The following is a 21926-nucleotide window of genomic DNA, read 5'->3' as shown; positions in this document are numbered from 1 at the left end:
CCCCTTCATCCTGGTTGGGTGGCCTATAACAGACTCCCAGCAGGATATCTGCCTCGTTGGCCTTCCCCCTCATCCTTACCCATAAACACTCAACCGTACCATCATCACAATCGTTGAGCTCTATACAATCAAAACACTCCCTAACATACAGGGCCACCCCACCGCCTCTCCTTCCTCGCCTGTCCCTTCTGAAGAGTCTATAGCCATCCATTGCAGCACTCCAGTCATGAGAGTCACCCCACCATGTTTCTGTGATGGCGACTAAGTCATTTCTCTCCCGCTGCACAATGGCTTCCAGCTCCTCCTGTTTGCCGCCCATGCTGCGTGCATTGGTGGAGATGCACTTGAGCTGGGCTATCGATTTCGCCCCCGGCATCGGCACGCCACCCCTAGGCTCGTCTCTTGTGGGGCTGGTTTTATCCCCTTCCCCCTTCGAACCTAGTTTAAAGCCCTCTCAATGAGCCCTGCCAATTCATGAGCCATGATCCTTTTCCCCCTGTGAGACAGCTGAACTCCATCTGTCACCAGCAGGCCCGGTGCCGTGTAAACCTCCCCATGATCAAAAAAGCCAAAATTCCTCCGATGGCACCAGCCCTTGAGCCACGTGTTGATCAGGTGTGTTTTCCTGTTCCTTTCAGTATCCTTCCCTGCCACTGCAGGGATTGAGGAAAACACTACCTGATACACTTGTGTGATATTATCCTTGTAATGCTGCCAAAGACTGTAAAATACAGATTGTTTAATGTGGAAGGATGAAGTGTTCTTGAAAATGTGTCTATGGTACTGAGCACAGAACACCTTTCTGAGTCTTTCCTGTCATAGTTCTGGGATTTTTAACTAACTTTCATATTCCTATGCTGACTCATAAATAAATTTGCCTCTTTTCCTATCATGCATAACTACATGGAGTTAGCAATAAAAGAAATATTGAGAGAGCACCTTTCCTGCTTTTCAAATTAGCAGAGCCAGACAGAGACTATGAAGAATCAGTGCTTCTAAGAAGTGGAAATATTTTCAAAGTCAAATTGAGCACCTTGTTCCCAAATAAGCACTAATATGTTATAATTATGTACTTGGATGCTGAGATTAAAAAAAGAGACATATAAATTCCTAGTTGTTCTACCTGGACTAACTGGTGTGGAGCTTTCCAACCCTGGAGTTCTTCCAGAGTTAATAATTCCATAGTTTTATACTAATAATGGGAATCTGGACTGAACACTACATGAACTGACCATTTTTCCAATCTGCACTAGCAGTCAACATAAAACTTCCATGTTAAATGTTATTTATTGTTCCCCAAGCTCATATAAGCAGTATTTCAAAAATAGTTTATTGCTATTAAACTAACACACTCCTTTTCTTATTGATTGTAAAGATTTCTTAGGTGTCTAAATTTATACCCTCAGGTGCCTTATACTCAGTTAAAAGAAAAATGCTCTTTCAAAGGCTGTTCATGTAAATGGCACCTTATTTCTCTCCAGAAACATAGCACCATCATATAACATAACACTGAGCATGGAAAGCCTGCACTCAAATATGGTGAATCACCATGTCCCCACTGTAGCACAGAAGAAGAAACAAGCTGCAAAGGCAAAGGAACTTTTTTTTTTTTAAACATCTGCCACATAGCTTAAATACCTCTAAACTGTCACAACTACCCATCTTGAAGTTATAAATCCAGACAAAGTAGTTGCTCAGTGAATGACTCTAATATTGTTTTTGAAAGCAAATCAATGAACGATGCAAGCAGTGCTCATGAAATCAAAGAAAGTCAGTATCAGTCCAGGTTTTGTAGGTCAAGTTCGTGTAATTTCTAAGGTACCTACATACTGTGTGACAGGACGTGCTTGTATGGACTGGTTGTGGTTACTTGCAAGCTACTCCTTTTGTGTCTTCTATTCAACAGCAACAACAGATTGTATTTGTCAGAAATATGCATAGTGCAAATATCCTTTGCTGGTTTTGATCCTGCAAGATCATGTTCTTTCATTATGGAAGTCAAAGATTATTTTTCATATGTTACCATGGTAACAAAATGGTAACTGGGTTCCTATTTTCATTTTACGTTAATAAAATGCTAAATATTATAAGCAGTAGCAAGTGTGTCCTATTAAGCCTTGATGCTGTATAACAAGAGGTGTTGTGTTTCTGTAAAAATATGAGGCTTGGAATTAATCCTTTGTTTTAAGTCTTGAATCACCATAGTTTTAGGCCTGCTTATCTGTCTATATGAATGTAGTTAAAGACAAAATCTATTAAGAACAGTAACTGCATTAGTTTAAAAGCAAGGAAAAAGAAAAATTGCCTATAGTCTATAAGATTCCTATATATAGACCTCAATGTTCAGATCTTGATGGGTGTTTCAGATTCTCCAGTAACTGCCTCCAAGTCTGTTAACCTGCACATTGCAAACCCTATGGTGCTTACAGAAAGGTATAAAGGACAGCAGAAGTATTAATAGCAGCAACTCAGTTCCTCCGGGGCGAAGGAGTAAAAGAGGCAATAACTATTGATTATTCCATTAGTCAGGGAATTGCTTTAACTGTTTGCAAGATCTCAGGTCCTCCAGGCTGAGGGAATGAGAACAGATGCAGGAGGGAAATGGGACTCAGTAAGATTTTATCAAGAGCAATAAAGTTCTGGTGGGGATGGAAACTGCTGTACCTGGGGTAAGAGTCACCCTGAACACATGCAACTAGTGATCACGGTTTGCTCTTTTCTCCATTTTTTGAAGGAAGTGAGTAGTTGACATCTTATAGGAGTAGAACCCTCAGTATACAATACAATGCTGAGCTCTTGGAGCAGGCTCCCTAAGGATTATAAGAAAAGAGGCTGAAACCTTCCATGTTACCATCTGAGTGACAGTATTATCTCCTGGCATTGTAGGACAGACCTAGCAGGTATAGGTAGAACTGGCAAAAAAAAATGCCAGAAAATCTGCTTTTCCTTTAAAATGTTCATTTGTGTAATTTACCCATTTCAATTCAACCTTCATGAGAAAGGATACCTCATCTCCATGCTGGGATATCTAGTGAAACCGTGGGGTGCAAAAGAAATGGAGAAAGGAAAACATACTGTAGAATTACCAGTATCTATTTAGTCACCTAGGAAAATCAGTGGGAAACTGAGATTCAGGGAGACTAAATTAAGAAGCTGCTGTGTACAGTAGCACACTGGTGATTCTAAAGCGGAGTTCTGGGTCTTGTGGTTTTGCCACAAAAATCCCTTAGTTTCAGCTTGAAGCAAAATAGCAACTATTTGAAATCTTGGAGTGTTATAGAACAAAATAATTATTACATCCGCAGCTCTAAATACAGCACATCTCATGGCTACCTTACACGTGGGGATAGGTGATGAGCAATTTGACTGGAGAACAGACAGGCTAGAGTTAAGCTGTGTGTTAAGGATACAGAATTAGTCTATAAGTGGACCATGCATTTCATTTGAAATAGGTGAAGCAGATTAGACAGAATATTCAATTCATAGTGCAGGGTATATGAAAACGTTATCATATATGTACCATATCCAAAAGAACGTGACTAAGTCACATAAGGGCAGAAAGGTCAGGTCTTTGGCTTCCAATTTAAGAGACAGATTCAGAATCTGAAATTTAGTCTATTACACTTTTCTAGGCAAGTTGACCAAAGACCGTGACCAAAAGAGAGAAACATAGAGATAACCGAGTCTGTTGTTGGACCTCCTGTGAGACTTTGCAGTCATCCCTGCTGAATATGACTGCTGATATCCATGTGTTTAAAACAAACTGCAGTGTATTAATACTTAATATCATAGAATCATTGAAAATTTAAGCTGGGAGGGGGCTCGGTAGGTCATCTGGTCCAACTTTCCACTCAAAGCAGGGCTTACCTCCACATTCTATGTAACGTGTATTTTTGTCTGATTGATAAAATTCTGGTAATCCTAGTTTAGCTACATAAAAAAATATTGAAGAAACAGTAAGCTAGAGGTACTCATCTAATATGCCAGCTTCTTCCCTGTGCCATGTCTAGGAATAACATAGCCTTGATTTGCCAAAGTGTTTTATGAGGAAGATACAGTTCCTGTCAATAGACTTTGGGAGTGAAAGATTCCTCAGGAGAGAGCACACAGATCAAACATCTGCTCTTAGCAGAGCTGCCAGGAGCTCGGGGGCTTGCCAGAATCTCTGTGCTTCTGCACAGTTCTCACAAAGGGATGGAGATCTTTGAGGATGCTGCTGCATCTCCAGGGGTCAGATATTCCATGGGGAGTAAATTCAACATATTTATGGACAATCTAAGTGTCTGAGTGTTTTAACCATACCATCCCTGAAACACAATAGTAATAATCCTAATGAACCCATTTCTGCAAATACGAAATTCCCAGAAAAAAAAAAACAGTCAAATAAGATGTTCCAGTTTTAAATGTTGAGATGAAAAGGGAATTGGAATCAGACAAATGAGGGAAAGTGTCTTATAGATTCATCAAAACATATTCCTGATGTTAGCTACTGAAATATTATCTTCTCAGGCTCCTTCAGTCTTTGCCATAGACATTCAGGCTGCCTGTGAGGAGAGAAAGGTGTCTATAACAAGCAGTCCAGAAAACCTAACTAAGGCACCATTATGTCTCTATGTCTCCACTGACACCAAGGACTTTGGACAACTCTGAAGGTCATCCAGTGCTTTGGCAAAGCTGAGCACTGGCCAGTAGGAATCACTGAGAGCATGGGAGTCCTGTCATTGTCACTGAGAGAGCCTTGCAATTCCAATGTGCTCTTTGTTGCACAGAATTCTCCGTTAGATCTAGCTATAGAGTGGGATTCAGTATGAGATTAAGACAGCTGCATTTTGGGCAGTGCAAAGGATAATTTTGTGCATTTGGGGCAATGCAAGGGATATTTTGCCCTTTGCATATCTGCTAGCTTCAGATGGATATATGAGGCATCCCACAGAGACCTATGTATGGCCAACTGAATTGAGTTCTTAGCAGGTAGGCAGCTGAACAGCTCTCTTGCTTCCACCATTGATGAGATCTCTATTGAATGTAATAGTTTATACACATGGCAGAAATGTAGACAATTGTACTTAGTTTTCTTAATCTCACAATGAGTCTCACACAAAATGATTCAAGAGGTTTAAATGCAGATGTCTGAATAATAGACATCAAAAAGTAGATAAAATAGATTTTATGTTGGCTGACCTGAAGAGAAGTCTGAATCGCTACTGCGTAATATAAGAGTCATGATACAGTGTTTAAGGTGGTGGATTAATAACTGAGGAAGAGACAGAGTCTTCTGCACACTATCATAATGTTAAACTTTTGTCCAGGAAGTGGAAGATCTGGTTTCTAGCCACTTCCCGGTGTCAAGAGTCTTGAAACCAAACCCTGTGAGTGTGATGTAATCGCTACAGTATTGATGAAGAATTGATTGATTAAGATGTTTCAAACACTCTGAGACTGAGGAGGACCTCAAACTTCCCCATTTCCAAATGGAGTTTTGAGACTTATTTAGTGGTTTCAGTCAAATAGGGACAGCCTGACTGCAATAAACTGGACCGTTCGGAAATTAGGTCAAATTCAGATGCTTCCCTGCTAACATCTCAACTTCTGCTAGCTAAGCTGAGTCACTTCTCAGCATGTATGAAATATTGTCTGTTTGCGTTTATGGAGTTCTGTCATCTAGAGATGGCAATAGGGGCAATAACTAAATATAAGCACCTTCGCAGTTTGACAGCATGGTTAGCAGGTGATTTGAATCACTCAGTCCCTTAAGCCTAACCATTTATCAAGTCCGCTTATGGCATTGAAACAAGCAATGTGAATATAACCCTTACAGATTTACTTATAGATCTATTATTTTGTGTACTAAATAAATGTTTAAAAGGTCATGAAGCAGATTAATTGTAGACAAGACTTTGAGGCCATAGAAAATACACATCAAAGATTTGTGTTACCTCTGAATGCCTGGTGTCACTGAGGGTCTTTCTAGTAACATAAAAAGAATAGCAGTATGATGCATTTTCATTAGTGAGAATAAATAATATGGAGCCAAAGAACTTCTGGCATGATCTTAAACATGCATCTCAAATACCTCTGTCAGCTTTAACAAATGTAGCTATATGGTTTTGAAAGACATCCTCACAAGGAGGATGTGCTATATAATGTGTTCTTTCAATGGTTTACTTTGTAAATTTTCCAAAACTTTCAAAAAGATCATTCTACATTTAGGTCACGTACTTGACAGTGTGTCTTTTGTCTTATTAATAGGCACCACAAGGCCACATAAGGAGGGGGAAGTCCCTGGTGTGGACTATATTTTCATCACTGTTGAAGATTTTATGGAATTGGAGAAAAGTGGCGCTCTCTTAGAAAGTGGAACCTATGAAGGTAAGCACATTTTTACTGCTAAAACTATCTCATGTTTTCATTATGCTTTTTTCTAATTTGCTGGAATTGCACTGGGACATCCCATTACAAATGTGTCATTGCTACTGTTATCAGAAATTTGTGACGAGCCATGTGGCAATTATGAAAATATTTTCATATGTAAAAGCTAAATGCAGATGGGTTCATTATAATTTTAGTATATTATACTGGTTAAGAGAAACAGGATAATACATTGCCCTTACAGGAAAGAAACACTAGTTCTTTATGACAAATACTTGAGGAGATTTCCACAAAATTTCAGCAAACAGCTGCTTTTCTAACATAGGACAAACAAACTGTACAACAGAAATCCGTTGTAAGGCTGACACTTTTCCTTTGCACGTGTGATCCTGCAAATACCAATCTATATCAGAGGTTGAAAACTCACTATTTAAGTAAAACAGGAAGGATTTGCTATGTCATGTCTTATGGGCTTTGTAAAGTTATTGAAAAGAACTCATTAATTTTGTAATATGACAGAGGGATAGGAACTGTCCTAATGACTGTATTAGAAAATGTCTGTATATGGGGCAAAGAGCCAGCAGCTTATTGCAGAACGGTGCTTCCCAGGAGAACTGATGATTCATCTGATTTGAAACCTTTTCCAAAACACAGCTATCCTGAAAGTGAAACTACTATAAATGGAAGGGCGGTTACATAGCAGGGCGTTTTAATAAAACCAGAATTATGCTATACTATTTTAAACCAGATGCTTAGAAATACACTAGTATTTAAGATAACTGAGTAATGGATAGGTCTTTCTACTGTAATCTTCAAAATGACAGGGAACACCCTTTATATGAAAAATATGACCCATACATATAAGAATACCTGGGTGAGTAGAACCATTTACAGGAAGCGGCCCCATATTTTTACCTTGTAGCAAAAGAAGCAATGAAGACCTTTTTGTCCTGACTTTGTCCCTGTCAAGGAAAGCATCTGAAGATAAATAAGAAGCTATTCACCCCAAAGAAAATCATTAGCTGTGTTATAAATAGCAGGAAAGAAGGTAATCCTTTCTCACCTAATCAGCACAAAGTACCCATTGGAACGTAAATAAATTTTCATAAAGAGTTATCTCAATACAGAACTTGTAACAAAGATTTCCATTAAAGAAGGTCAAATAAAGGAAAATATATCGTCTTTTCCTTTTCTACTTTTTTCCCCACTGTCTGACACCTAATGGTAGAAGTTACCGAAACATTAATACAAGTACAACACCACAATTTTACATTTATCAGAGATTCATGAAACAACAAGCCTTTCTTGAAGTATCTTTTTGTTACCTTAGGTGTTTGAAACTAACATTAAAGGAGCTTAAGTGTAGCACAAGTCTGTCATTGCTTGACCATGTAATTTCATTAGTTTGTAGCAAGTTTGTAGAGATTGAACTGCTAGGTTAAATTAATTCACAGTGCTCTTTTGTCCCTCGAGGGATACTGAGAGGTGTCTTTTAATACCAGCTACCAGAGCTGAGTGGACAGCAAGGTGAAATATTCGTTGGGGAAGTCTGCATAACTCCTTAAACCGGCTGAGGACCTAGCTGAAGAGAGGTCCAAAGTCGTGACTATGCAATGTCTGTCATGTCATTTGCTGATCACAGATGACAAGTTCACTGCAACCAAGAAGTCAGAAACTAAACGCAAAACAAAATAAATGCAACAGACCAATTTCTGCATAAATCCTGTCTTTGATTCCCGGGTTTCCCAATCACCAGATGTGCATTCTGACAAATAATAGATAATACATTATCTGTCCATTTATTATGGCAAATAATAGGTAAAGCATTAGAAAATATACCTAGTTTACAGATACTGTTTCTCCTGTTCCCATACAAAGACTTTTCGACATGACCTTACAAAGTTACACCCCCCCATTTCCTGATTAATTCTTCATGACGGTAGTACCTTCCTCAGGGAAGGATTTTGCTAATCATTCAGTCACAAGTTTTCCTGAGCACATTAAGTCTGCAGTGATTAAGTTTACTGGTGACAATTATACCAACCAGAGCAAAGAAATTTTCAATTCCCTCCACTAAGAGAAGATGATTTTTTAATCCTTCCATAGATCAAGCAACTTATGTGAGCATGCACGTTCTAGGAGATGAATTTTCTCTCTTTATCAACACTGGTTATCAGGCCTCTGAAACAAATCAGCCTTCTTTTTAATGATTCTCAATGTTAATAAACTGGTTTGCAGATTTTTTTATTATTTCTTTTTTTTGTCTTGAAAAATTCATTCTGTATTTAGTTAAGTTTCTATAGTTTAGCTGAGTCGGTCTATGCTGATTGTCTAACCACAGTCACTATGTAGCAGTTTGTCTCTACCAGAAAAATGTTTAAAGAAGAGATTTCTCATTTAGTTGAGATAAAAAGACAACTCTGTGTTCGTGTGTTGTTTTTCACCACTTATTGACTAGAAGGGTTGATTCAGTCAATTTACTTGTTACTGTATGAAATCCAAAGAGAATCAGAAACATCCAGGTAAACCAGAGGAGAAGGAGGCCAAGTGGAGACTTACCTGACACTGAGTCTTTGTATTGTTCATTATAGTATTCAGTATTGTTGGGAGGGGGGATATTTTCTCATAGTAATGAGAAAACCAGTGAAAACAATCAGAAAATTTTTCTTCTGGTGCAAGCAAATAATAGTTGTGATTCCAACCTGGACAGGATATAATCTATAAGTGAAACCAGTATACATTCTTAGAAACGTATAGTTCTGTATTTCTTTTTTTTTTTTTTGAAGCACACTTTATTTTTGAGTTTTAAAATAGATTTTTAAGTTATAAAAGCCTCAGAATTAAAAATAGGATGCTCTGTGACCTTCTTATACTTAGGCTGTCAATATGCCTTTCTTTGTCTACCACTTTTGTGACAACTGTGAATGACTGTAGTATTCCAAAGTGCTGTAGAAAAGCAACAGTATGTTCATGATAAAAACTCTACAAATCTCTTTTTTTACCAGTTTTGCAAATATGAAAATATTTTGTTTCAGTACGACCAAATCCATTACTATTTTGACCTTTTCTATTTATGCCTTTTTGAGCAACTGCTGGAAAGACCAAGCCATCTGTATAGATATGAATTATTTTAAACATACATAATGGTACATAAACAGCGGCTGCACGTTTTGCAGCTTACCTGTGGTAAAGTTCCATGGCAATCTAGGTGACACTATTCAATGCAGAACGAGAGAAAGAAGAATACAAGGCTCACTTCCACTCTCACTCAGATTAATAGTCCAAGTCACATTAACTTCAGTGAGATTGTCATTGAGTTCTGAATTTGTAATAAACTTTCAGTGAATTCCACCAACGCATTGCTATTTAGGGCAGGGAGTGTTTGCCTGAAGCACACCAAACTCATTTATTTGGAGGTCTTTGTATAATAGTGCAGCCAAACCCTAAAGGTTTCACTTTGTTTCTTTTTAGCAGAATTCCAATTTACTGTACTGATTAAAGGAATTCTGATTTGGCCCAGAATGATAACTTCATTGGAGATAAAACTTGTTTCTAACACAGAAATTGGGGTAAGGTAAAATAACCGTAGTTCTGTACCAGAGGAGGAAGTGTTCCTGTGCAGAATGAAAGCCACCTGCCTCTGTTATGCAGACTCATGTAGCACAGGAGGACGTGCCCCAGCAAAATAATCCACATTCCTTTTCCAGTTTCTGGAATAAAGTTCATAGATGGTCTTTGAATTGGCACACTATGTGCAAATCTGTAAAATGCAGAATAACAAAGCTGTGATGAACAGACAAACTGTGTGCATATGCGTGTGCTGTCTTTTACAACTTCTCCGATAGGAGGGTTGGCTCGATATACTGTCATCTCTCTGATATGTCAAAACCTGTATGGAGACTTCATGGATCACTGGCTTCAAAGGCTGTTCCCATCTCCTTATTAGAGCAGCAAAATTTCTTAGCCAGTGCAGCGTATCAGCAGACTGAAAATGAACTGAAATTTATATTGGTTAAGAATGCCAATGCTCATAAACAGAAATGTAACAGCTTCAGTATTATTTCCAAAACCCAGGTATGTTAAGGCACATGATTGAAGGTTATGGTAAGGCATCATTATGAAGTATTAATAATGTAAGACTGTAAGAGCAATGCATGCTATGCATAGAATTGCCTTTTAAAACTAACATATGGAGTAGCAGTACCAGAAATAATAAGAATTGTTCAGTGTATAAATACTGTAAGAAAAAGAAACGTGTTTGTTGATAATCCGCAAGGACATAAATGCATTTCAAATACACAAAAGCAAGAGGGGTTTTAGCAGTGTGGAACTCTATAAGAAATGCAGACATAGAAAAGCTTGTTTATAACAGTTAAAGATGTGGCAAAATTATGAAAATAAGTGACTTCAACCAGTACACCTATGAATAATGTACTAAGTAGAACTCTCTTTTTTTCTATCGAATTTTTGTTTGCCTCAGAAGAGCTCCATAACAGTTGTTTTATAAAAGACATCTTATTTACTATTAATATAAGAATAGTCCTTAATTTATCCCATGAAAAGCAATCATTTTAGTTATTGTGCCATTAATTTTGTAAAAAAATCCACTTTTTATCATTTATTTGATTGTTTGGAATTCTCTCAAATTCATTCACTAGTTAAAATTCAAAGCTCACTGAAGCTATTTAACCACTTATGTGATCATGGACTTCGCTTGGCCCCACTGAAGTCCGTGGTAAAATTCCAGCTGGCTTAAATGGAGACAGAATTTCACCCATATTTTTTTTACTGATGGAGTATTATTTGGCAGAAGGCTGAATGTTAGCTGGAATTTACTTAATATTCCAGAACTCTGTAATTATTAAGTCTTTAAAAAAAAGGTTGAATACATCCCATTGGTAAAACCTTAGTGTTCTGTATTACTTGTTTATTTGAGGACACAAAACTTACAGTTGTTTTAGGAACAGTTTTAAGGGATCACCTTACATGTTTTCAGTTGAGTCACCATTATGATGAGGTCCCATGGGGAAGTGAATGTGGGTTGAAACGGTCTTGCCTGTGACTCTTCCCACACACTGGCACGTAAGCAATACCGGGAGGTGCTCTGATTCCATTCGCCTGGAGAGAGTCATCATACCCAAGAAGACATTAAGTTTTACATAGGCTTTCATTCCATCTCTCAAGCCAAAGTTAGCCTAAAACCTTCTAAATGATCTAAACCCTTCTGTTCAGCTAATGCATTTTCAATTAACATTTCATTTTACTATCTGTACATTTAAAATATGAGTTAAGGACTGCTCCACGTAGGCAATGGATTTTTGAATTACTGCGTTGTGGTGACAATGGTTTTATAAACAGGTGGTGTTTGATTCCAGTAGTTTTTATTCCATTCTTCCATGTAAAAAATTGTAAGGAATTCAGCATTCCACCCACTTACTGTATGCAGCGTCCCCTTATGAGCAGGACATCCTGAGCACTCTACAGCAGAGGGATACAAAGGAAATTAATCAAAATAAAGATAATAAAATATTACGCTCCTAAGACCTAAACACAGTAGTTAATGAAATATTCTGATTTAAAATGGAAAAAAAAGGAATCATGAGGTAGATTTATACAGATAAAAATAGAAGTAGTCCTTCAAAAGCCATGTCTTTTAACAGCAGAAAGTGTTTTCAAGGGCATAAGACAAATGTAATGAGATACTTTATAGTAAAGATCACATTCCTGTCGAAAGTGCCTCTCGAAGTGGTAGATCCCATATCAATATGATGTCCACTTCTCACCACCGTATTCAGAGAACATGTAAATGTGGAAAGATCAACATTTAGGTCAAAAAATAGGAGAAGAAATATTATATACAGTCAGTGACTTCATGACCTGATTGAGTTCTTGTACCGATTCTATATTAGCAAGATTTTATGGGCTTTGTTGCGTTTCCTCCCTTACCCTTGGGGCAGAGGAGGGAGTTGAATCTCATCATTAAATATGAAATGCAAAGAACTAATGATTTTTTTTTCTTAAAAAATAAAGTGGGAAGCATAGCCTTCAAAAATATAAATGCTCAAAAGGTCAAAAACATAATGCCAGTGCATATATCAACACATATAAGGAATCCTGTCTACATTTGTTAATGCATTTTAGGGCAAAAAAACATCACATTTACTTCTTTTTTTAAAGTTTATTTAAGTGTTTTGTCATTTTCTCAGGGAAGTAATAAGGAAGGAATCAAACTTGAATAAATAGGATTTCCTTTTTGTATGAAAACCAGCTGCTTTTAAAAATTATACTATTGCAATATAAAGGGCAACTTTCATAACTTCTACAGTGCCTTTTTAAACTTTCTGAAATATAGGATTAGTGTGACAGAATGTATCCATCCTCTCTGTTCTGAATTGGAGGCTGTATAAATGCTCATTATTTTAATAATTGGTATTCCTGGTGTGTGGTTGATTCTATCTTAGGAAATCAGGCCTCTGTCTTAGCTAGCATCCAGAGACAGGAACACTGGTGACATCAAAACACTAACTGTTTTGCGAGTGATGCTGCTTGCCTCCTGCTGCGAGGGCTGTCAGGTGAGGGTAGTAGTCCGTAGTCCTGCTGTGGTCCTCTCACTCTGGTGACACTGCAACCAAGCTGCTGGCTGGTGAAAGCTTACAGATACCTGAGGCTGCAGACCATATCAATAGGCAAATACTATTCTTTCAGAAATATTGAAGATATGGTCAGTTTTGGCCTACTGCAAGAATGCAAGCAATAAGAAAAAATGACATCCAGATGTTCATCATAATGTAGCATGATCATTCTCTACAACTACCTGAAAGGAGGTTGTAGCGAGGTGGGTGTCGGTCTCTTCTCCCAAATAGCAAGTGATTGGACAAGATGAAACAGCCTCAAGTTGCACCAGGGGAGGTTTAGATTGGATAATAGGAAAAAATTATTCACCGAAAGGGTTATCAAGCATTGAACAGGCTGGCCCAGGGAAGTGGTTGAGTCACCATCCCTGGAGGTATTTAAAAGATTTGTAGAAGTGGCACTTGGAGACATGGTTTAGTGGTGGACTTGGCAGTGCTAGGTTAACGGTTGGACTTGATGATCTTAAAGGTCTTTTCCAACCTAAATGATTCTATGATTCTATTCTATGAAAAAGTGGCACCTGGACCACGTGTGTCAGTACAGGTCACTATACTACTATACTACACCCACTCCCACAGGCATCCAGGAAATAGAAGCTTATGTGACTATAGTTTTACGTGTGAAATTAGAAGAGTTGGACCATTCTGCCTTTAAACAGACAGCATCCTGATGCAAAGATGTGATGGCTCCTTCATTCTGTGCACTTCCAGACAAATCAAAGAGATCACTGGCTTCCCCACGGCTTCTAACAGGGTTCAGATGAAAGAAAACCAACAGTCATTGCAATTGTCTCTGTCTCCAGGAGCATCTTTCTGCTCACATCCCCTGCCCAGTAGATGGTGGTACCAAGGATGGCCATGGATAGCCTTGATCTGTGTGTGGGTTGAGTAGGCTGTGATTGGGATGCACTTGACTGAGCTGTGATGCAGTCAGCTGCTAGACTGAACTCCCTGCCTGGCCTGCCACAGCTCTGCTGCCTAAATAGAGGGTGCTAGGTAGCCAGAGCAGGGTTTCTGACCATCCCAGGGTGCTGGCTGGTGCTCTCCCTGAGTCAATGTGCAGTGCTTCTTTCAGCCAGTTGTGTCAGGCACAAGGTCAGAGACTAGCCACTGTCACACAGGGCTTGGTAGAACCCATAATTCTGCTGGCTAGTTCTGCGTAGCTCAGCGGAAGTGTGCATGGACATTCAATTCATCTAATTTGTGTTCTGTTAAGATTCTGTAGCTACCACAAGCAGCAACTTCTTGTCAGCTCAGGGTTGCTTTAAATTAACATCAGCTGGTAATTTTCCTAAGGAAATCAGATGGATGTATGTTCCCCAGGCACACAACACTTTTCTATGTGTGTTCCCAAGATGTAAAGCAGGACCAGGTGCCACAGAGCACATGGTGTGTGCTTTGGGTCTGTGTGCTCCAGAAACCCTTTCTGCTCAAACAGGCTCACTGAAAAAACTGTCAACGTACATTATTTTATATCAAAACTAGATCAGCACCAAGAGGATCTCGGATGCAGAGAAATCAAGAAATGACCTTTATGCTTTTTTCTGAGCTGGGTTGATCGTGTGTCAGCTCAGCCCAAGACCTGCCCTATTCTTTACAATTCTGTGCAGTCACTACCAGAAAGGTATTAACAAACTGAAGTGTCCAGACAAAAGTAATGCAAATTACCAGGAGAGGTGTAGGAAATAAATTTAGAGAACTCATCAGATAGAGCTTTGTTGAGTAATGATTGAGAAGCTCAGAGAATTTAAAATGTGTGAACCCAATGGATGAATAAAGATAATTCAAAGTTGGGCAAATAAGTAACCAGGGCTAATGTGATGTATCTGGAAAAGACGAACATTTGGATTTAATACTGGGAACAAATTTTCTCATACTAATGTGATTTAAATGTTAAAATAACCTCCAGAGGTGGAGATCCAAGTTTCATCTCTTAGGAAGTTTAAAAGTAGTTATTAGTGGAAATATTCCTGCACTAGTAGAGGGATTAATTAAAGGCTGTAGTATAGTATTGTCTACTACAGTATAGTATTTATTAATGCTGTCTATGTGACACATTAGGTTTTGACTGGGGTTTTTTTATAAAACAGATCACAACCAGTTAATGTGCACATTTCACATACGTTTCTAACCAAACTTCGACTGCAGTATGTATTGTGCTGTTTTAGTTTAAATGCAGACTGTACTAGAAAAACACTGTCAAACTCTGTACAGCCTGAGCTATCAGGCTATCACACTGATCAGGCACATTTGTCTGTAGTTATTACAAAAGATGTTAAATTCTTTAACATCTCAAATTACAAATCATAACAACATGTCATTGCTCTGGAGAAATGTTTAGCTAGATTGCTCAGTTACAGAGATCTCCATTTTTTAAAACGTTACTGGAAAGACACAATGTTTGTTATATCATATGCAGTTTACATGCAATTATTGTGTTACTATGTCTTTATGAAGTTCCTCGGGATTTTATATCCTCTTGGATACTACACATTTGTATTTGTGACTTTTCTCATTATTCGGCTGCAGATGAGAAATGATCACCTTCCTGTAGCAAGTAGTATTCTGCTAAATACCATAAACTGCAGTCCAAAAAGTGTTTGAGAGGTTCTTCATAAAACACATAGAGAAAATCCCCATTGCTACAAGCTTTTCCATTTTGTCAACCTCAGAATTTTTGAAAAATATTGAAGCAGTTTTATTTTCTAAGGACAAGCTATACTGAAGCTTCCATAATATTTTCCTATTAACATCTTCCTATGAATCAAAAGATTATTTTTTTTCTGAGTATGTTCCCTAAATCCTTCTTGCCTTTTTTGAAGATAGTTTTAACAACTGCCTTCTCTAGCTTTTGCTCCCTTAATCACCACATGATAGCTTTTCAAACATGATAGAGCCTGGTCTCAAAATAACATCAAGCACCTTCAGATGCATTCTATCCAGTCCTATGGACTTGCATATGTTCAGCTGACATAATTAGTACCTAATTTGATCCTTCTGTACCATGGGTAGTACCTGTCTCTGCCAGTCTTTGCTACTAAGCAAAGATCTGAAAGGCCTGGGAATGAGCAGTAGACCTTGCCAGTAAAGGCTGAGGGAGTGAAGACATTGAGTCCTTCACTGAGGTAGCCTTTTCCATGCTTTCCATCACTTGGTCACCTACCACATTGGGCAGCAGGCCTGTGTTCTCCCCGGTCTTCCTTTTGTTGCTGCTGTGGCTGTAGAAACCTTTCCTGTTGCCCTTGATGTCCTTCAGCAATTTCAGCTCTAGCTGTTCTTTGGCCTTCCTAATTCTGCCCTGTGTATCCAGGAAACATTTCTCTATTTCTCCTTGGTTGCATGTCCATGCTTCTGCCTCCATGACACACCTGTAGTTCCCTTAGAGTCTTCCCTTGTTTGCACAATGTTCCATAAAACCAGGATAAGACTTCTCTGTACTAGCAAGGATTGGATTGTAGTTTCTGTATTTCTATTCTTTCAGCAGAAATTGCTTCGCAGCAAGACATAAAAAATTCCTTTTTATGGCCTTGGGAAGAGTTGTGTTTTTTTGAAATCTCACTTTGATTACTCTGTTTCAATAGCAAGGTATTCTAGGACTTTGCATTACTGCATGCAACCCTGGTCATGGCTGCTATGATGGACCCCAGACAGGTAAAAGTGTGCATCTTGCTGCCTGCTGGCACAAAAAAAGGGAATGGGCTGTTTCCTATCAAGATGACCTTAAAATAATGAAGGACACTGAGAGAAGTAGATTGTGCCAAGTGCGGAATAATACAGTATAAGTGTGGGAAGAAGGCCTGGATTTGTATGGTTAATTGAAAAGAAGGATTCAGCTACTGATACAGCTTTTTCTGCAATAGTGTTACATTACTTCCCAAGTGATCTAATTAAAACAAGATAAAAAACCAACAAAACCCAAGCACTGAAAGAAGTGTTTCAAAGCAAGGCAGTTTCTGATTAAAAACAAAACAAAACAAAACAAACCTAAAGATATTAAAAACAAACAAAACAAAACCTTTCGAGTGCAGGGAAAGCCGTATATTGGGTTTATGCTGTTTTCAAATATAATTACTCTATGTTTTACCTTGTGTAAATGAAAGAATAGATCCACAGTGTTTTTTGGCCAATGGAAGGCTTCCCTTGTATTTCTTGTAAAAGTAATGGCGATACAATCAGAAATCAAGATCAAATATGCTGATAGAGAATGAAATATAATAGCCCAGTTGATGACCTACAGCTACAGTTATTTTATGTCATGCATACGGAAAAAAAAAAGCCAGGAATATAGACTAAGCTTTAAAAGAGCCTACTGATGCAGAAGAAACCTACGCCAGCATAAGGAAAATGCAATATATTCAGTGCACCAGCACTTAAAGTGGTGCAGGAGAGGTGCCACAGCATCTGCAAACTGAGTGCCTTTTCAGGATTTAGATTTATCTTTCCAGACTCATTTAACTGTAAGTCTAAGCTCTCTCAGCCATCACCAGGAAGAGATAGGATGTGACTTAGCCATGACCACAGCATGTTGATATCTGACCTAGTTTAGAGCTTCCTCAAGGCTGTTGAAGATCAGAGGAATGCAAAGACAAAAATCTTGCTTTGATCTTAGTTCACCCCCAAATTATGTTGCATACTCCATCACTGAATTTTGGACTCCAGGAGAAAAATCTACAAAAAAAAACCCCAAAAAATGTTTAAGTCGTTCTGAGTTGCATAGTGATGTGGCTGATAAGAATAATGAACTTTCAAATTGGTGATAGGGAATCAAATAGCCTTTCTGTCCATGGATAGACACATTTACAGGGTATTCCACAGACATTTGAGATTGATTGTACGGTAGTCATACAGTTCTTCTTCCTTTGTGTTCTGTGCATATGAATGCTCTGCCCTAATAAGCATAGAGGTTATAGGGCCTTTAAAGGAAAGAACCAAACTGACCTTATTTCTTGTTGCTATTTGTATCTGCATGGTGTCAAGGAGCCCCAGACATAGACCAGGAACCATTGGCTAGGTGCTGCAGAGGCAGAAAAAAAAAGAGCGCCCTTTCCCTCAGAAATATACACTTGCAGCATGAGATGAAGGACAATAGATGAAAGCAGTCAGTAAGGGAAGCACAAGAAGAAAAATAGACAACTGTAGCAGAATGTCAAGCCATGAGTGTCCATGGACCAGCGATTTGATTGCTATACACAGTCGTGACAGCAATCAAATCTATTTGTTGTGAAAGAGGTGTGAAATAGGTAAAGAGAGGTATTGAAGAGGCAACGGGCACAAACACAAACACAGATTCCATCTGAATATCAGAAAACACTTTTTTATTGTGAGGGTGACCAAGCACTGACACAGGTTGCCCAGAGAGGTTGTGGAGTGTCCATCCTTGTAGATATTCAAAAGCGATCTGTACATAGTCCTGGGCAACCTGCTCCAGATGACCCTGCTTGAGCAGGGGGTTGGATGAGATGATGAGATGATCTCTGGAGATCCCTTCCAACCTCAATCGTTCTGTGATTCTGTGAAATCATAAAATCGGTGACTTCATAGTGTGGATATAAATAGTTCTTCCCGAGGGCATGTCAGGAGCAACAAGCAGATACAAAGAGATTTTGTCAGAGCTGGTGCTAGCAAGAACAAGAAAGGTGAAAGCAAATGCTCAGTTGAGTAAGAAGTTATGCAGGTGGGAAGGTGGAGACAGTACAGAAAATAAGTGAGGAAGGGAGAAGAGGTGGATGCTGTGATGAGTAAAAGGCTGCTGGTGAATTAGCCAAGAGTAGAAAACAGAGAAGAGTGTTTAAAAGATAGGCAAATACAGTGATGACTGAATGGCCCTTATGACTCGGAGTGCAGTTTCCTCTCACTCTAAGGAGGTGGAAGGTCCCATCACTGGGAAGATCTGGGAACGGTGTAGCTCACAGCTGCCTTCTTGCCCAGTTTAACAAGAAATAAATTATATTAGTTTAACCATATACAAATGGAGAAGCTGAATGATTTCACAGCTTAAAGCTCCACTAGGAGAGTTAATAATCACCTAAAAAACGTTAAAGCACAGCTTCTGGTGTGGAAAAATATTATTGTCAGCATTTTTAACACATTCTGTTAAAGAGAATTATATTCAGTCGACTTCATAATAACCCCAAAAGGGTTATTCTAAAGCAAGCTAGTTTACCTTTTTTATATTACAGTAGGCTGCACAGGCTGCTTACTATCACAAAATATCCCATTAACAGTTTTCTATGATAAGGTTTTGAAATACTTTCATAGAGAGGCAAGGGGGAAGGTGCAAGTGTTTCCTCCTCCCTTGCCCAGTATGTGCAAGGCCTGTCAGACACCCCACGGCAGAGGATACAGGCTGTGGAGCAGATCCTGCACCACTACTGTTTCAAGGAGCTCTTCACTTGCTACAGATGGACAAAGAGTGTGCCAAGGGAAGCAGTATCCTCCTCACCAAGCTGACACTTGGGATGTGTCAGACAGAAGTTTGCTTTATGAGTTAGACCTAACCAAAAGCCGCTGGCTGTTGTAACTTCATAATTGAGAGTCCTTTGAGAAAAATTCTGTCTAACCTTCCTGTGGAGACTTTGGTTGCAAGTAGTTGTGTTGGTAATCCCTAGCACACATTTCATTGTCATATTTTACCAGCTGTATTTGGATACTAGTCTGCTGAGCATGAAAACTCTGCAGCTAAAAGAAATAGAAATAAAATCTCCTGTAGGCTACTGAAATTGTTATTATCTTTGGAAAACCTCTGCTTCTCTGTCTGAGACAGGATAAAAATCTCTTGATCGATGAAAATTCAAATTAAAACTCTGACTGATTCAGCTGTAAAAAATACGAAAGGGGACAGATGGTATGAAGATGTGCATGATTATACGCTCAGTGGTGAAATTTAGCTGGAAAGAGAAAGGAAGCAAATCAAAGTGATGGAAATGAAGGAATTCCCCCTATAACACTGTTTAACAAATTCCTTCATAACCTTACCTGCCAGTGTCTTTGCAGTATAAGTCCCCAGCCTTTGCTACCTCGTTGCAACCCCCACGTTGAGGGCTTACTGACAGTGTCAGGGTGGGTTCTTCTAGCTAATGGAAGAACCTAGAGATGAAGAGAGTACACTTGGTTGATTAGGGTAAAGCAAAGATATTGTTTTACCATCCATAGGAAGGATGGGGCTGTTGCCTTTTCCTTACTGGGATTATACTTAAGGGTAAGGTAGAAACCTCTAACAGGAACACAGTCAACAGGAGGTGCTTTGTGTCACAAGGAGGCTAAGCTGACTATGGCTTAGTAACCCTCTTGCCTCACTCTTTAGTGCAAGCTTAAAGAAGCAAGGAGAAAGATTTTTTTAGGGGCTGTCAGGTGAAAAGTTGGTGTTATCTTCTACATTGAGGCTTAGGTTGAATCAGCTGGAACAGAGCCTGCATCTGTGACCTTCTGGGCTTTAAGCAGTCTCTACCTAAGTTCTGTATGCTTTTTTGGTTTTATCAGTTACGAGTAATTTACTGCATCCTAAGCTGTTTTTGACTCTTGGTACTAGTCATTTTGTCAGTGAAAGTCACACAGGGGAAAAAAGAAAGTCACTCCAGGCATAAGATTAAAGGATGATGTCTTAGGAAAATGATTCTGTTTTTTGAATGTTTCATCAGCTCCTCATCTTACATATACAGAGTGTGTGTTTGGAGTGTTTACCTTAATGGCACATGGCTTGTACAGAGCCTAATTTTTATGTAGTTTCTTCCAATGGTGACAGCTAGTGTGAACTCAAGAAACCCTTTTATTGAAGTGTGGCAATCTAATTAGATAAGTGAGATTCAGGAAGAAACTTGCATTCATAGACAGTAAATTTTTCGAGACAGGTTTTTGCCCTTAGAAATGCGTTGTTCTTACAGAATGCTATTAATGTATATAAAAACTGGGGGGGGGGCGCTGTTTTGTTATTCTAGTTACAGGTCGCAGTTTCCACTGTTTTCAGCACTTTCTGACAACACCCTCATAGACAAGCTGACAGAATATGGATTAGATAAGTGAACAGAGAGATGGATTTAAAACTGTCTGAACAACCAGGTCCAGAGGGTTGTGATCAGTGGTACAAAATCAAGTTGGAGGCGAGCCACTAATGGTGTATCCCAGGGATTGATACTGGGGCCAATACTGTTCCTCAAACATCTTCATTAATGACCTAGACAATGGGACACTGCACCCTCAGCAAGTTCGCAGATATACAAAACGGGGAGTGGCTGATACACCGGATGGTTGTGCTGCCATTCAGATGGACCTGGACAGGCTGGAGAATTAGGCTGAGAGGAAACTCATGAAGTTCAGCAAAAGGAAATGCAAAGTCTTGCACTTGGGGAAGAATAACCCAGTGCACCAGTACATTGTCCCTAGGCAGAGCTCCAGGCATTCCAGCTGCAGTGTCACAAAAAGGTCAACATGCTCCCCTCGCCTTCCCAGCCTGTCTTTCCAAAAAAGCCTGTATGCAACCATTGCAGAAATCTAGCTGTGTGAGTTATCCCATCATGTCTTATTAGCTCAATGACTGTAACTACACATAGACTTCTAATTCCTCCTGTTAGTTCCCCATGATGCGTCCATTAGCATCAAAGTATTTCAGAGAGGCACCCAGGCATGCTCATTCACCACAACAGTCTCAAGAGCTTTCCCCACAAGATTGTTCCATAGGCTCTTCCTTCTTTATACACCTATGTTTAAAGTGATTCCACTTCAGCATTGTTTTGTTGATTGCTATGTCCCTTCTGTTCCCATCTCCCCTGGCTTTTAGCTTGCCTACCCCCTCCACAACTTGCTCACTTGCTTGTTGAGGAATCTCTAACTCTCCTGTAATTCCTAGTTTAAAACTCTTAGTTTGGCCATCCTGTTGGCACACATTGTATGCTTCTGGCTGCATGCTTTGGCCACAAGAACCTCCTCCCT

General features: G+C 39.1%; 1 protein-coding gene across 1 annotated transcript in view; it reads left to right on the top strand.

Annotated features, from left to right (window-relative positions):
- MAGI2 (membrane associated guanylate kinase, WW and PDZ domain containing 2) overlaps positions 1-21926 on the top strand; it is a 553326-nt gene that overhangs the window by 232379 nt on the left and 299021 nt on the right. Inside the window, exon 3 of the mRNA XM_019474581.1 lies at positions 6250-6369. Within this exon, the coding sequence (XP_019330126.1) occupies positions 6250-6369 (120 nt within the window). The remainder of the gene's footprint in view (positions 1-6249; positions 6370-21926) is intronic.

Source organism: Aptenodytes forsteri, unplaced genomic scaffold (genome assembly GCF_000699145.1).
Source record: "Aptenodytes forsteri isolate BGI_AS27 unplaced genomic scaffold, ASM69914v1 Scaffold137, whole genome shotgun sequence".
NCBI classification, from domain to species: domain Eukaryota; kingdom Metazoa; phylum Chordata; class Aves; order Sphenisciformes; family Spheniscidae; genus Aptenodytes; species Aptenodytes forsteri.
Note: the sequence above shows the minus strand (reverse complement) of the source record. Positions and strands in the feature narration are given on the sequence as shown.